This window comes from Nansenia antarctica (genome assembly GCF_963989245.1).
Source record: "Nansenia antarctica genome assembly, chromosome: 8".
Taxonomy (NCBI): Eukaryota; Metazoa; Chordata; class Actinopteri; order Argentiniformes; family Microstomatidae; genus Nansenia; species Nansenia antarctica.
This window is the reverse complement of record NC_137678.1, coordinates 389,677-407,500: the sequence shown is the minus strand read 5'-3', so window position 1 is coordinate 407,500 and position 17,824 is coordinate 389,677. Positions and strand designations below refer to the sequence as shown.

Sequence of the window (17,824 nt, the reverse complement as noted above, 5' to 3'; positions counted from 1 at the left end):
CAAACAGTTTAAGCAAAGACAATATTGTGGATTCTAATGCATCCCTCCTGTGTCTTGCAGGGCTCTACCGTGATGGTGGTCTGCATGGGTCAGATGCTCTGCCGTGAAGGAGGGCAGTGTGGGTAAAACGTCATGCGGCACCAGGCCCTCTACAGCTACTGCCCCCTCCTTCTGGGCGGGGCCCTGGCGCTCCTCCTCGCTAGCCCCGCCCAGGGCTGCCCCGCCCGCTGCGACTGCAACGCCCAGAGCAAGTCGGTCAGCTGCCACCGTAAGCGCCTGCCTGCCATCCCCGAGGGCATCCCCATCGAGACACGTGTGCTGGACCTGAGCAAGAACAAGCTGCGCAGCATCACCCCGGAGAACTTCTCCTCCTTCCTCCAGCTGGAGGAGCTGGACCTGAGCGACAACCTGATCGGCGTGGTGGAGCCGGGCTCCTTCCGCTCGCAGCTCTCCCTGCGCTCGCTCACCTTCCGCAGTAACCTCCTGCAGCTGGTCCCCGCCGGGGTGCTCTCAGGCCTGGGCAACCTCACCCGGCTGGACCTCAGCCACAACCGCCTGGTGGTGCTGCTGGACCACGGCTTCCAGGACCTGAGGCGGCTGGCATCCCTGGAGGTGGGCGACAATGAGCTGGTCTTCATCTCCCAGCGGGCCTTCACGGGCCTGCTGGGCCTCCAGAGCCTCACCCTGGAGCGCTCCAACCTCACCGTGGTGCCGACCGACGCCCTGGCGCACCTACACAGCCTGGTGGAGCTCCGGATGCGCCACCTGAGCATCGGCCTCCTCAAACCCCACTCCTTCAAGAGGCTGCCGAGGCTGCGGCACCTGGAGATGGACCACTGGCCGTGGCTCGACGCGCTCCCGCCCCTCTCACTGCACGGCCTCAACCTCACCACGCTCTCCGTCACCAACACCAACCTGTCTGTCTTCCCCGGCCCCGCGCTGCGCAACCTGCCCTACCTCACACACCTCAACCTGTCCTTCTGCCGCATCCAGCACATCCAGCAGGGGGTGCTAGGCCAGCTTCCACGACTGCAGGAGATGCACCTGCGGGGGGTGCAGCTCGCCTCCATTGAGCCCCTCGCCTTCCTGGGCCTCGGGGCGCTGCAGATCCTGGACGTGTCGCACAACCAGCTGGACTCCCTGGAAAGGGGCGTGTTCGCTTCGCCCGTCAGCCTGCAGACACTGCTGCTAGGGGGGAACCCGCTGGTGTGCGACTGTCGGCTCCTGTGGCTGCTGAGCGGACGGAAGCCGCCCTCGCTGCAGCTGGGGAACGTCCAGCCCGAATGCAGCGCCCCGGAGCGCTTCCGGGGGAAACCCCTGCAGGATCTGAAGGAGCCGCTGGTGTCGAGGTACGTGACCTGCACCAGGCCCCGGATCGGGCCCAACACCACCCAACTGCTGCTGGCCGACGAGGGGCAGCCGGCCCGGCTAAGCTGCATGGCGGAGGGGGCGCCGAGGCCCTCGGTGGCTTGGGTGACGCCACACAGACGCTACGTCACAGCCAAGAGCACGGGCAGAGTGACAGTGCAAGCAGACGGCACCCTGGAGATCAAGGCGGCGGAGCTGCACGACAGCGGCGTGTATGTGTGCGTCGCTAGCAACCCAGCAGGCAACGCCAGCCTGTCAGCCTCGCTGGCGGTGAAGAACCTGGGCATCAACGACAGGTCGCTTTACGTCAACAAGACCAACTATCTGATGGACTCCAACGGCAGCTGGGCCAACGGCACCGTGCTGTACAACATGACCGTCCCCATCGACCTGAAGACCATCATCATCTCCACGGCCATGGGCTGCCTGTCCTTCCTGGGCGTGGTGATCTTCTGTTTCCTCCTCCTGTTCGCCTGGAGTCGGGGGAAGGGCAGGCACAAGAGCAACTTTGACATCGAGTATGTGCCGCGCAAATCCAACGGGACCGCGGCAGAGGTGGCCGAGACGAGCGGCCCCCGCAGGGTCAACATGAAGATGATTTAATTTGACACGGACCTCATCTCTTAGGGTTAGGGTTAGGGTTAGGGGACCTCATCTCATAGGATGGTGACACATATCAATTGAAAAATGTTTCTATGATACAGTGGATTTGTGAAAATGAAAGTGACGTACCGATATAGTGGCTAATGTTGATATGAAGGTGATCTAGTGCTACAGTGGACATGTTAATATAAAAGTGATTTATGAAACTGTGGAAGTGTTTATATAAAATGATGTTATCATACAGTACACTGGATATTATACTATAATCGACATATCAATATGAGAGTGATGCGGGGATGCCGTGGGCCTGTGTTATGGTGGTGATGGTGAGTGATGATGTGGTAGACTAGCCAGGACACCTTATGAGACAGTAAGTCACTGGGAGTGACGGGGGAGAGGTGGAGGTGACAGCGGAGCAATCATTGCTGAACCACGTCTTAGAGTACATTGTGTCTAATACCTTCTGAGCTACAGGATAAAAGGTGTGTGTGTGTGTGTGTGTGTGTGTGTGCGTGTGCATGTGCGCGTGCGTGTGCGTGTGCGTGTGCGTGTGCGTGTGTGTGTGTGTGTGTATTGCCTATGTTGTGGTACAGGGCATCATAAAGGATAATAGGGTCGGTCCAAAGTTGTTTTCCAGGCCTTTGTATTTGTTAAGGCCTTTGTCATTGTAGCAACAGCATTGTCACTGTTGAGTAAATTTACTATTATCTATGTTTGTACGCAATGCAAATTTGCTCAAATCTCAAAACAATATCCAAGAGACCTATTGCATAAATATTCTAACTAGGTTATCCTTTGTTAGATCTCCAGACTGGCACAGAGGGACACAGAGAGCAACTCAAGGAACATTTACCAACAAGATATATAGAACCTGTATGGGGGTTAACCTTAAACCACCATAAAAACAAAATACAATTTTCCTTCTGATGAATTATTAGCAGCCAGAATACTGGTTATGACTGGGAAAACGCCTCCGACGTTTAAACCCATGTTTATGATGTAATGAATCATGTGCAGATTCTCCTGCCAGCAAAATCCCTCATATAACATAAAAGAAACAGTCAGTGACTAGACACAATAGAAAGATTTACTGGCCAATATCCCCGTCGGAACAGGAGAAATCTGAGCCTCACTGAATTATGGGTAGAAGTTCCTCCCTCTGATTTTTCTTTGAACCCATTGCTTCAAGCTGGCGAGTCCTCAGCGTCCCCAGGGCACCGTGGGTTTTATGGTTGCTTAATTGACGGCATTTGAAAGTTGTGGTGGATTCTTGTGTTTTCGTTGAAATGTTTTAACTGTAAAAAAAAAAAAAAAAAAAAAAAAAAAGGCTACAATTAAGGGCAATTCTTTGTAATGCAGGGATGTTGGTGTCAACATACAGTATGTGAACCAGTTGTGATACAAATGTTAAAGGTTGTATAAATGTTTTCATATGATAAATCTATGGGTATATTTTCAAAAGGAAATAAATCTTAATCATACAGCTTCATGAGGTGGTCAACATTGTGTGGTTTCAGTTTTGTAACGTTTACCTTACAATCATAATCTTTAGCAACAGCATACTATACCTTAGCAACAGCATACTACAGCATAATATACCTTAGCAACAGCATACTACAGCATAATATACCTTAGCAACAGCATACTACAGCATAATATACCCTAGCAACAGCATACTACAGCATAATATACCTTAGCAACAGCATACTACAGCATAATATACCTTAGCAACAGCATACTACAGCATAATATACCTTAGCAACGGAGTAAATGTATCTCATGAATAGATAAGAGACCCAGACAGATGGTCTGTAACATAGGAAGCAAACCAAGTGGAAACCAGCGTACAGAGCTCAGAACCAGACAACACAGACGTATGTTAACCAGATGTTTCATTTAACATCATCCCACCAGTCAACCTCTCAGTCTACCTGACTGATCATCTGAGAAATGTTTCTGCTTTTCTCCTGCAGAGATGTGTGTTAAGGCAGCATCTTGGTCCATCACATGAAGGGTTAAACATATTTCTCTGTTTGAGTCTCTGCGCTGCACACAGGGAATATTCAGGCAGATGAGATCAAAGTCTCACCGATGGGCTTTTATTCCACTGGTTCAGTTTCTCCCTGCCTCGGAGAAGCTGCAGTAAACAATAGGGACAAATATCACATGGATATCTTACTGTCTTTATTTCCGTAGGCCGTTTTTCTCTTAGATGAAGAGGATTTGCTAATCAGTGCTTTAATGATTGGTGCTAATGCAGGCGCCTAAGTGTCTGTGATTCATTTGAGACCATGATCGCGATCTGGTGGGGAAACATTATGTTATTAGCTGCTTTTATGTCTGTAATGAAACCTGATGTGGAGCAGAGTGTGTAGCACTGAGACAACAGTGAAATGAAATGGAAAATATATTGTGGAAACGTTACAAAATGGATTCTTAAAAGAGATTCTGGGGTGTTTCTACTCAAGGCTATACAAAATAATATCACTAATGATGTCCATTCCTGTTTTAATGCGGCATGGCAGAATGACGTCCATAGTTTGTTTAAAATTACCCCCCAAGCTCACCATTATCTTCTTATTAACCCGCATGTCCTGGTCTGACTACCACCCTGCTTCCCTGATGCAACAATTAAAACAAAGCTTGTGGCGAGTGTCATGGAGGTGCAGCCTGTGACAGATGAGAGTAATAAAAGGAACTATCACGTCACATCCCAGCGCTGACGTCCTGTTTGTCACATCCCAGCGCTGACGTCCTGGTTTGTCCCAGAGTGAAGAGGCAGAGTCGGCTGCCATGACATCATCAAGACTCTTTTCTCATTCCGTAAGCCAATTAAATCACTAAAAGACTCTCACTAATCACCCTGGGCTCAGACAGGGAGAGACCGCAGGGCCCCGGGCTGCTCTGCTGCAGATCTACAATCACATTATGGACGTCTTGGCTTGGGCAGGAACACACCCTGCCAGGGAGCGTGTGAGAGTGTGTGAGAGTGTGTGAGAGTGTGTGAGAGTGTGTGAGAGTGTGTGAGAGTGTGTGAGAGTGTGTGAGAGCACAAGGGCCTGTGGGTATCTGAATAATGGGGCCAAATTTAGCTTTAGCTTCACATCATATATATATACAGTATATATATATATATATATATGATGGCTATTGGGATGGAATAATATTGCCTAAGACATTTTATACATAAGAATATTCTTTCACCTGACTGAATTCACAAGGGCAGAACCAACATTGACGACCTCAGCCTAGTAGACAATGAAACCAGTTTCTCTACTTGAAGCTTGACATTGGCTAGACAACAGACACATTTAAATGATTACAAAGACCTGATTGCTCTCTTTTCTCCTGACCTGCACCTAGATGGACTAAAGGCCGATTTAAACTTCTGCGTAAAATCGACGCCGTAGCCTTGCGTCGGCCCGCGTGGGCCCGCCTTGCCTACGGAGAGGGTTGACGTGCACATCTCCAAAAATGTAAGAATGCGTCAGTTTCTACGCAACCGTAAGCTCTGTGATTGGTCCGCTTGGTAGCACATGATTCCGACAAGATCCCGACTCTCTCGTCGGCCAAAATGCGGAAGCCATGACAGAAATGTCATTTACTTTTTCTGTAATTACTTATTAATAAAGATTTGAAAAATTATGATAACCATCGTATTATCTTAGTTTAATGTCATTTCAATGCATCATAGAACTTTTATTTACAACAAGCATAACAACAAAAAGATCGCTATTATGCCGCTTTGAGCTTTGAGCTCCGTTGAGTTCCTAACCGGAAGAGGCACAGCACAGGGGCATAGAAAACACACTGCCACCTAGCGATGTGATGGTGTAATTGCAGCGCGGCCTACGTAGAAGTGTAAAGTGCGAGACCCCTTACGTAGGCTACGTAAGCTACGCACGTAAATTCGACGCAGAACTTTAAATCGGCCTTAAGCCATCTAGAGCAGTTTTGGACCTTTGTGTTTCCCCAGACCCAGTACTCTAGGACCAGACTAAACCAGTTTGTGGCCTTTGTGTTCCTTTTTCACCTTTGTGTCTCTAGGAGAAAGTGGGGGTCGATTCCCCCTTAACCTTCATCCCCCATCATCTTCCTCAATGTACAAATCCACACCCCTTGTAAATGATTGGCCTAGACCTCACCCGAGGGCGGACCCCTTACCTGAGGGTACCTGAGGGCATAAATACTGAGATGTAATGAATGATCTGGACTTTGAGAGAAACTTTGACCGTTCAGACTTGTCTGACGAACCTGTAAACTTTCTCCTTCTATAGAGGTAAACATTAAATATCTTTTTCCTATGCATTTTGAAACGAAGCAGGCTGCCTTTCTTTAATTTCTTTAACACTATATACAGCATATATATATATATATGATGACTATACAGTACAGTTAGGTCTATATACAGTTAGGTCCATATATATTTGTTATTTTAGCCGAACCTGTCTGGGCTATTCCTTTGATATTTCTTTATCAGTTAAGTAGGTAAAAGGTCTGAGTTGATTCCAAGTGTGGCATTTGCATTTGGAAGCTGTTGCTGTATACGTACAACATGCGGTCAACGGAGCTCTCAATGCAAGTGAAACAGGCCATCCTTAGGCTGCAAAAACAACCAAAACATCCATCAGAGAGATAGCGGGAACATTAGGAGTGGCCAAATTAACTATTTGGTACATTCTGAGAAAAAAAGAACGCACTGGTGAGCTTGGCACCACAAAAGAATCTGGGCGTCCATGGAAGACAAGAGTGGTGGATGATCACAGGATCCTTTACATGGTAAAGACAAACCCCTTCACAACATCCAGCCAAGTGAAGAACAGTCTCCAGGAGTTAGGCAGATCATTATCCATGTGTACCATAAAGGGAAGACTTCACATGAACAAATACTGACGGTTCACCACAAGGTGCAAGCCATTCATAAGAAGAATAGAAAGGACAGACTAGACTAAAAAACATTTTTAAAAAACCAATCCAGTTCTGGAACAGCATTCTTTGGACACATGAAACTCAGATCAACCTGTACCAGAATGATGGGAATACAATGTATGGAGAAGGCTTGGAACGGCTCATGATCCAACGCATACCACATCATCTGTAAAACACAGTGGAGGCAGTGTGATGACATGGGCATGCATGGCTTCCAATGGCACTGGGTCACTAGTGTTTATTGATGATGTGACAGAAGACAGAAGCAGACGGATGAATTCTGAAGTGTTTAGGGATATTATGTCTGCTCAGATTCAGACAAATTCAGCAAAGTTGATTGGACGGCGCTTCACAGTAGAGATGGACAATAACCCAAAACATACTGCGTAAGCAACCCAGGAGTGGAATATTCTGCAATGGCCGAGTCAATCACCTGATCTCAACCTGAACAAGCATGCATTTCACTTGCTGAAGACAAAACTAAAGGCAGAAAGACCCACGAACAAACAGCAACTGAAGACTGCTGCAGTAAAGGCCTGGAAAAGCATCACAAAGGAGGAAACCCAGCATTTGGTGATGTCCATGGGTTCCAGACTTCAGGCAGTCATTGCCGGCAAAAGATACTCAACACAGTATTAAAAATGAACATTTTACTTATAATTATGTTAATTTGTCCAATTACATTTGAGCCCCTGAAAATAGGGGACTGTGTATACAAAGTATTGCAATTCCTAAACGTTTCATTTCCTTGAATTAAAGCTGAAAGTATGCACTTTAATTGAATCTCGATGGTTTCATTTCAAATCCATTGTGGTGGCGTACAGAGCCAAAATTATAGACATTGTGTCACTGTCCAAATATTTCCTAAATATTGACCTAACTGTATATCACTCATGTGAAAAAGGAACATTTTAAGAAATATGGACATCAATATTTGATCACACAGTATCTGTAGAAGAGGGTGATGGAAATGAACTAAAAACAATGAAAATGTAACTTTGTTATCATGTTAACTTTTCCTATAACTGTCTACCAGTCTCTGACATCAACTGGGAGAACGTTTTTCCCACTCCTCCACGCAGAATTCTTTCAGCTGTGTTTGAGGGGTGTCCTCCATTTACAGCGCATTGACTCGGCCATTCCAGGGGCCTCATTCATAGAAAGTACTTTGGATCAAATGTCAAAGTAACAATGTCAAAGTAACAAATGTAACAAATGTAACCAGTTGAGATGCTGTGGCAGGACCTGAAGCGGGCAGTTCACTCATTTCTTTATAATGTAGTTTTCCTACTACACACATGATTCCCTCTAAACCAACATATGGAATTGGTCAATATAAACCTGTTATGTCAGATAAGAAATACTGGTTCTGATTAAATAAAGATATCATGGTCAAAACAAAAAATATCTATTGGGGCTTTTCCACTAGAGGGCTGACCCGGGTCAGCCCGGGCTGGTCAGCTTCTTTGGCGCTTTTCCATTTGTCGGCCTGGGTCGGGTCGGGTCGGTTCGGGTCGCTTCTTTAGCTACCCTTCGATACCAGGAACCAAATTGAGACCCGGAACCTTTTTGCCAGGCTGCGTGTGACGTGTGACGCTGCACACCGTTGATTGGTCAATGGAAATCGTCATCCCATGTTCATAGATTTCTTCGCTAACCGCCATCTTTAAATACCACATTCACTCTTGGAAAATGTCACTACAGTTTCTGTAATAGCTTATTAATTAAGATTCGAAAAATTATGCTGACCATCGTATTATCTTAGTTTAATGTCATTTCAATGCATCATAGAACTTTTATTTACAACAAGCATAACACAAAAATCGCTATTATGCACCGTCTTTGCCCGTGAATAACACCGGCTATGGAGGTGGTACAAACACAATACTCCTTTGCTAACTTCACCATCGGTATACGGTCATTTTGAGCCCTTAACCACCGCGCTGACACCCCGAGAAGTTATGCTTTTAACCGTAAACTCAATGAACCGGGAGTTCATCCGCTGCTGCTCGCAGCACCGCGCCTGCTGGTTGAAACTCCCGCTGACAGCGGGGGGAGAGAAACGTTTTACCAGGGAATTCGCTCTGCGCTGTGTCGACCGTGATAGGAGTGTCGTATCGACACCATTCAAATGGTTTTGGATTCCCTGTCCTCTCCCCTATCCGGACACGTTTGAATTGTTATCCTAACCCACGGTAAACCGAAGTTATTAACCCGCAAAGGGTGCCTCCGTTTACCGTCTTTGCCCGTGAATAACACCGGCTATGGAGGTGGTACAAACACAATACTATTTTTGCTAACTTCACCATCGGTATACGGTCATTTTGAGCCCTTAACCACCGCGCTGACACCCCGAGAAGATATGCTCTAAGCAGCAGCACGTCATGGAGGATATCAGCGGGGGGACAGACAATTTCTACCAGGGAATTCGCTCCGCGCTGTGTCAACAGTGATAACAGTGTCGTATCGACACCATTCAAATGGTTTCAGATTCCCTGTCCTCTCCCCTATCCGGACACGTTTGAATTGTTATCCTAACCCACGGTAAATCACAGTTAACCCGCAAAGGGCACCGTGTTTGCCCGTGAATAACACGGCACACAATGATACTACAGTTCATAAAGCAGACAAGTGAAGGCAGTGATTTTAAGGGTTCAAAAAACATGACTTTATTATGTGTACATAGTTTCCTCTCTCTATCCCTCTCTCTCTTTCTCTTTCTCTCCAAAAAACCACGGTTAATAATATACCACATGCCGAGGAAAAAGTATACGATAGCTTCAAGTTCCTCCATGTTGCTGTTGTTGTGGCTGTGTTGTGTCTCGTGAAAATATACGTCACCACCATGGCGCGCTGTTATGACGTGTAACTCCGCCTACTATCTCCTACTCCTCCTACTCGTTCCTGGTCTGTTGTGTATAGTGGAAAACCAGAACTGTTCAAAAGCGTGCCGAAGCGTGTCGACCCGAACCGAGCCGAAGCGAGCCGGGCCGATAATGGAAAAGCGCCATAAAATTGCACAAGGGGTTCACATACTTTCAAGCAGCACTGTACAGTATATATTAGTGCTGTCAATCAATTCACATTTTTAATCAAGTTAATCACAATAATAGGCTATGTAATCATGTAATCATCATTAATCACAAGTTTAAAATACTAGTATTTACTATTTTGGGGGGAGATAAAACAAAAACATGTGTGGTGTTGGAATAAAGACATGCATGACAAACTGGCTAGAGGAAGGAAGAGAGGAATAGAGGAAGAGAGGAATAGAGGAAGAGAGGAAGAGAGGAAGAGAGGAATAGAGGAATAGAGGAATAGAGGAATAGAGGAATAGAGGAATAGAGGAGTAGAGGAATAGAGGAATAGAGGAATAGAGGAGTAGAGGAATAGAGGAATAGAGGAATAGAGGAATAGAGGAATAGAGGAATAGAGGAGTAGAGGAGTAGAGGAATAGAGAAATAGAGGAATAGAGGAATAGAGGGATAGAGGAATAGAGGAATAGAGGAATAGAGGAGTAGAGGAATAGAGGAATAGAGGAGTAGAGGAATAGAGGAATAGAGGAATAGAGGAATAGAGGAATAGAGGAATAGAGGAATAGAGGAGTAGAGGAATAGAGGAGTAGAGGAATAGATGCATAGAGGAATAGAGGAATAGAGGAATAGAGGAATAGAGGAATAGAGGAATAGAGGAATAGAGGAATAGAGGAATAGAGGAATAGAGGAATAGAGGAATAGAGGAATAGAGGAATGGAGGAATAGAGGAATAGAGGAATAGAGGAATAGAGGAGTTTTATTTTTAACTTTATTATCATCTCAGTTTAGTTTTGATGATTTCTGAATGAGATTACAATCTCTTAATTTGCTTGAGTAAAAAAATCTTAGGGAGTGCTTGGCTTTGCCCACAACGTCCATAATGAATTGCAGACTTAATTAGCAAACAAGCACATAAAGAACATCTCTGTCTGCTAAAGTAACGTCTGCTAAACTGAGAATGTAAACAGCTTGCCTGTAAATTCTTTGCAACGTAACATCTGACCCAAATGAATGCTACAGTGAGTAGGCCTATTTAAGAAACTGAATGCCATGTCTTTGAAGAGACAAAGTGAACAGTCTTAATGAGATGACTTGAAACAGTGTGAACTTGTGTGACGTGACTTCAGTCAACCAGCTCATAACGTCTACTTGTCTTTGACCCGCTGCTCAGGCAGACCGAGCTGACCTCTGACCTCTTCTTCTGCACAGTCGGCCTGCCAGAGAGCAGCCGTCTCCCACGGCCCTGAGGCAGGTGCAGCCAGGTGTCTTTGTGCAGAGACAGTGATGTAGCTAAGATGTAGTCAGGATACTCTCAGTTGTGCCTGTAGGATCTTGGACCCCATGCCACCTGTTTGGTATGCTCGTCCCAGGTGAGCTCGTCCCAGGTGAGGTCAGCTGCTGACCCTCTCCATGGCGGACCCGTTGATGGTGATGAGGTCCTGTTACCGTCCTTTCTTCCTGAAGTCCATCACAGCTCCTTGGTCTTGTCAGTGTTGAGAGAGAGGTTGTTCTCCTGCTGTACTGAGCCAGGCGGTCCACCTCTGTCCTGTGGGCCGTCTCATCGTCGTCGGTGACCAGGCTGATCTCTGTTGTGTCTTCAGCAAACTTAATCACTAAGTTGGAGCCGTGTGTGGCCACGCAGTCATGGGTGTACATTATGGGCAAAGATTTTTGCATCTGTACAGCTGTGCCCTATTGCAATCACACTAACTTGAAGTTTTGCCACCCCAGTTAAGCCTGTGTCTTTGTCCTTGTCAGCCTATGAAACATACTGCCAGAGCAACTACAGAATGTTTCAGCTCCAAAAAGTGGAAAGGTCTTGACTGGTCAAGTCAACCTTCAGATTTAAATCCTATTGAACATTTCATTTCCTGATGATTTTAGGCAAAAATGCCTCAAAACAAACAACTACTGAAGATGTCTGCAGTAAAGGCCTGGCAGAGCATCACCAGAGAAGATATTGCATGAGTCATTAATTTGGACATGAATAGGGGACTGTGTATGACACTTTTTTAAATGGTGAAACCGATACGTACAAATAAATATTGTTAATTAATTATTGAGATTAATATGATCATCTCTTCTTTAACCTCATTGTAATTAAAGAGTTTAAAGTTAAATAATTGCTTCACTGTCCGATTACTTACGCAGGGCACTGTAGATGAAGATGCATAATTATAATTATTTAAAAAAAAAATGCAGTTAGTCTCAGAGTTTTAACACGTGAATGATTAATTAGTGAGCATGGCTCTCTGCCCCCTCCTCTTCTTCAGACACTTAATCACGGTGGAAGAAAAGCAAAGCTGGTTCTGATTTATTCACATTAACTCTCCTCAGATCTATCCTGAAAGTGAGCTTTAAATAGGCATATTGAAGTTGTTTTCTTCTTTGCCTTTTCACAGAAGACTCCTGTTCATACATCTCAACTGTGTTCATGTGGTGAGACAGGAGACATCAAGGATACTGTGTTTTGATGCAAAGTTCAATTGGACCTACCTAGTTTCACAGGCCAGTTGAAACTATAGCACAGTATATATAGCCTAAACTAGCAGGTTATTTACAAAGAAATGATATGATACAAGAGGTAACATTACTCAATAATAACATATAACCACCTAACTGAGGGACTGTTTGTTACCAAATGTGGTGAATTCTTTAAAGTAACTAACAGAAAGTGCCCACATAGAATCTAGCTATATATGAATGAATGAATGAATGAATGAATGAATGAATGGACTTTATTGTCATTGCTACAGTACAGGTACCAAACAACGAAATTTAGGAGGGGTGGCTCCCCTGGTGTTAGGAAAGGGGAAAAAAAACACTTTTAGAAAAAGAAAAAATCACAAAGAAGGTAAGGAGCTGGTTTACATAAATAAAGGCTATGTACACAATCCACTGTACTATACTGCACAGATAGTCAACTAGGGTTGTCATATTGCACAATAGTATTTTTTCACGTTATTTAAAGTGTCACAGTTTGCAGGCTTGAAATGTACATGTTTGTGCATCCGTCCAGACTGTCCAGGGCCCAGAACTTAGGTCTTTGCTGTGTTCAGGGCCTGGACGGCCCTGTGGTAGAAGCAGTTCTTCAGTCTGTTTGTCTTAGCGGCCAGGGTCCTGAACCGCCTTTTCGAGGGCAGCCTGGTAAAGTGTTCGTGCCCAGGGTGGGTCGGGTCCCTGGAGATCTTTGAGGCCTTCCTGAGACAGCGTGTGTTGTACAGCTCTTCCAGAGAGGGGAGGGGGGCGCCGGTGATCTTCTGTGCTGTTCTCACTACTCTCTGTAGCGCATTTCTCTCCGCTGTTGTGCAGCTGTAGAACCAGTTGCAGATGCCGTAGGTGAGGATGCTCTCCACTGCGCCGCGGTAGAAGGCCACCAGTATCTCCTGCTTGTTGTGTTCCTTCCTGAGGCATCTCAGGGTGTATAGCCGCTGTTGTGCCCTCTTGATGGTGCCTTTTGTGTTGTCCTTCCAGGTCAGGTCATCCCGCATGTGATGTCCCAGGAATCGGAGGGCTGAGACTCTCTCCACGCTCTCTCCGTCGATGAGCAGGGGCTGGATCTCAGACTTTTTCCTCCTGAAGTCTACGATGAATTCCTGGGTCTTTGACTTGTTCAGCAGCAGGTTAGTAACCATGGGAACTCTATATGGAAAACCGAAGAACCTTTTATTACCCTAAGAGTGTTATAGAGGAAATATATATATATATATATATAATAATATAAGAGTGTTATAGAGGAAATCAATCAAATGTATTTGTATGGCACTTTTTTAGTGTCGCAACTAAAACAATTTTAGCTTCCCAACAAAACAATACTAAACACACATAAACAATAAATACAAACAATATGATCTAACACCAAACCATGGACCCCCTAAAAAACAAACGTAGCAAAAGAAAGTTTGGAAAAATATATGCCACAGTGGCCAGGACTCTCTGGAAGGGAGAAACCTTGTGAGGAACCAGACTCCAGGGGGGACCAATGTCCTCTGGTTGACCAGGTGCTGAACAGTAAACTAACGTAGTTCAGTGTGGTGAAGAGCTCATAGTGAAGAGCAGCGTCCTGGTGGGACAGAGGGTGGCAGTGGGAAGGAACAGGAACCAGCTGTCCAAAACGTTTCATCTGGATCAGAATGATCACAAATCTTTTTTGCTATCCAGGATCAAATCTGTCTGGATTTGGAATCTTATGGGGGAAACCAGCTACTCCAGCAACTGGGCATACGTGGCATAGACTCAGCCTGGAAGAACTTAGGAACTGGAGTCTAGTTCTGAGGCGCTCCAACCCCAACCCTCTGATGGAGAAGCAGAAAGAGGACAACACAAGATTAGAGGCTGTTGAAAACTGAACAAAACGGAAACATTAAACAGCAGGAGAGAATCAGCATAAAGCAGCTGGCCTGGGGTATGTGTGCAGTGGAAGGGGCCTACAGCCAACAAACATTTAACCCCTTCCACCCCGGCCACGGCCTCCTCACCCTGCTTCCCTCTGGAAGAAGGTTGCGGCTGCCTAAGGCACTTAAGGCCCGCCACAGGCTCAGCTTCTACCCCTCAGCCGCCAGGCTGTTAAATGACTCTGGCTTCCCCCCCCCCCCCGCCCCCAAGTCTGCCCAGGACTGAACTGGACTCACTGTAAAAAATACTCTGCACTGCACTTTACTTTATACCGCACTATCCAATGCACTGTTGTCTGTCCTGTGTTGTTGTTGTGTTGTCCTGTTTTTTGATATGTGAAAAAAGTATAAACGCACTTGCTGTGGTGACGAAGCAAATTCCTATATGTGTAATGCATAGTGGCAATAAACGTTATCTCAATCTCAATGCACCACCAGAGCCCACCACCACCAGAGCCCACCACCACCACCACTGAATGGGAGGAAGGACTCGGAATAGGATGACATAGCAGAGTGCCTCTCTCTCTACCCCACAACACAGCTCCAGTACCCCACAACACAGCTCCAGTACCCCACAACACAGCTCCAGTACCCCACAACACAGCTCCAGCGTTCCTCTGTTCTAATTATGATTGCGTGTCAGACAACAGTCAAAGCAATGAGGCAGAAGTCAAGGCCTGCAGAGTGGAGAGTTCAGTGTCGTGCCTCGGGGGTCATGAGGGCTAATTAGAGAGAATGAACGACTACGACCCAGAAGGTGAAACCACAATTACCCAACCGGATTAAAAAATATACAAAGGAGATAAGGCCAGCAGTTATCAGCAAATTAATAGCAAAAAGAACATTTTTAACATTCACCCCATATTACCTGAAGTCCACGGCAAAAGTCAGCAATGTCGAGTAGCTTCTCTGCTGTGTCCATCATCTGAAGCTAAGCAGGGTCAGGCCTGGTCAAGACATGGAGAGAAAACTGTCTGGAGTATGACATCTGGAGAACTGCATCAGCTATAGAGACAGAATGAGAGGATGAGATATGGAACCACGGTCTGACTCTTTGTGGTCACTAAAGATCCCATGGTACTTCTTGTAGAGGTGGTAACATGGGAACCATGGGAACCCTATCCTGGATACACAGCACTATTATAGCTCCCCAATTATACCCCTGCAATAAATTAATCAAGTTCATGCACTCCACTGTGTGCTGCTCGCCGACATGTGGTGAGACCAATCTGGCACATAAATGTCCATATCAATAACCAGATGGGTATGCTTTCTGCAACATGTCAGGGCCCTTGCTACAGGCTTTAACTAGAGGGCCTGGAGCTTTCCCTGGTCAGGTCAGGTCCGGTGATCATGAGAAACTCCTGGCCCTAATCATCAGCACTGGCGAACTCAGGGGGGGCAGGGGGGGCGACCGCCCCTCCTGGTGCCCCCACGGTTGAAAGACGTCTCTCTTAAGTGCCCTTTTGAGTGGCGAAAATGAGAGGACGTGCCCTATTGGTGCCCCTCCAATGGTCTAAACTTGACCATGTGCACTGATGGGGTCCCATGTTGTGCAGTAGGTGCCCTTTTTTTCTTTTCGCCCCGGCCCTTCAAACAGCCTGAGTCCACCACTGATCATCAGTATTATCGCTGCTGGTCTTCTGGACACTCCAACACTACATTCCCACCTGGCTGAGAGATGCTGCTGTGTGTTTCTGGTCATGTCTGTCTCAGTCTACTAAATCCAAAATCCACTATTTGTTAGGTTGTTTGTTCTGACAGTAAGGAGCTTGATAGTCTAGCTTAGAAGGGATTCTCTGAAGTGTTCTGTTTCTAACCACCACAGCGATACTTCTTTAAAGCGTCTCATTTGAAATCATACCGAGCTTGGATTGGCTTATGGCTTTGGGTGATTATTATTATTGTAACCAGGACCCGTAAGTTTCCCCTTGAGAGTGGCAGGTGAGCCTCTGGAGCAGACTGTTTAACATGGCCTCAGAGCCGTGTGGTCAGCATGGTCAGTGTGGTCAGCATGGTCAGCATGGTCAGTGTGGTCAGCATGGTCAGTGTGGTCAGCATGGTCAGCATGGTCAGTGTGGTCAGCATGGTCAGTGTGGTCAGCATGGTCAGTGTGGTCAGCATGGTCAGTGTGGTCAGCATGGTCAGTGTGGTCAGCATGGTCAGTATGGTCAGCATGGTCAGCATGGTCAGTGTGGTCAGTATGGTCAGTGTGGTCAGTGTGGTCAGTGTGGTCAGCATGGTCAGTGTGGTCAGCATGGTCAGTGTGGTCAGCATGGTCAGCATGGTCAGTGTGGTCAGCATGGTCAGTGTGGTCAGCATGGTCAGCATGGTCAACATGGTCAGTTTAGGGTAAGGGTATTCACATCCAAATTGAAGGAAGGGTTTAGGAATTACAGCTCTTTAATATGTAGCTCCCTCTTTTTCCAGGGACCAAAAGTAATTGGACAATTGACTCAAAAGCTGTTTCATGGGCCAGTGTGGTCTATTCCTTCATTATTTCTTTAGCAATTAAGCAGGTAAAAGGTCTGAGTTGATTCCAAGTGTGGCATTTGCATTTGGAAGCTGTTGCTGTATACTCACAACATGCAGTCAACAGAGCTCTCAATGCAAGTGAAACAGGCCATCCTTAGGCTGCGAAAACAACCAAAACATCCATCAGAGAGATAGTGGGAACATAGGAGTGGCCAAAATAACTGTTTGGTACATTCTGAGAAAAAAATAACGCACTGGTGAGCTCTGCACCACAAAAAGGTCTGGACGTCCATGGAAGACAAGAGTAGTGGATGATCACAGGATCCTTTACATGGTAAAGAAAAACCCCATCACAACATCCAGCCAAGTGAAGAACAGTCTCCAGGAGGTAGGCATATCATTATCCATGTGTACCATAGAAGAAAGACTTCACACAAGCAAATACAGAGGGTTCACCACAAGGTGCAAGCCATTCATAAGCCTCAAGAATAGAAAGGCCAGATTAGACTTCCAAAAAAGCCAGCCCTGTTCTGGAACAGCATTCTTTGGACAGATGAAACTAAGATCAACCTGTAGCTACCAGAAGGAAGGGAAGAAAAAAGTATGGAGAAGGCTTGGAACGGCTCATGATCCTCCCATATTAACAAGGTGACGAAAACATAATTCTTTCACCTTAGAAACATTGCTAAAGTAAGACCACTTATAAACCAAAAAGATGCTGAAAAACTGATTCATGCCTTTGTCTCAAGCCGGCTCGATTACTGTAACGCACTTTTTACTGGCCTTCCTAAAAAAACGACTGCAAGACATCAGCTCATTCAAAACTCTGCAGCTCGACTTCTAACTAGAACCAAGAGGAGAGAACACATAACTCCGGTCCTAGCTACTCTGCACTGGCTGCCAGTAACATTTTAAGGTCCTCCTCCTTATATACAAAGCCCTTAATGGGCGAGGCCCAAAGTACATTGCTAATTCCCTTGCCAATTATGCACCCTCAAGAACACTAAGATCATCTATCGC

General features: G+C 46.0%; 1 protein-coding gene across 1 annotated transcript; it reads left to right on the top strand.

Annotated features, from left to right (window-relative positions):
- Window positions 1-132: 132 nt before the first annotated feature.
- On the top strand, window positions 133-1,971 carry lingo2b (leucine rich repeat and Ig domain containing 2b; the record flags this gene model as incomplete). Its single annotated transcript, XM_080537592.1, has 1 exon — window positions 133-1,971. One exon carries the CDS (start codon window positions 133-135, stop codon window positions 1,969-1,971), a length of 1,839 nt encoding a protein of 612 aa, XP_080393718.1.
- Window positions 1,972-17,824: the final 15,853 nt, after the last annotated feature.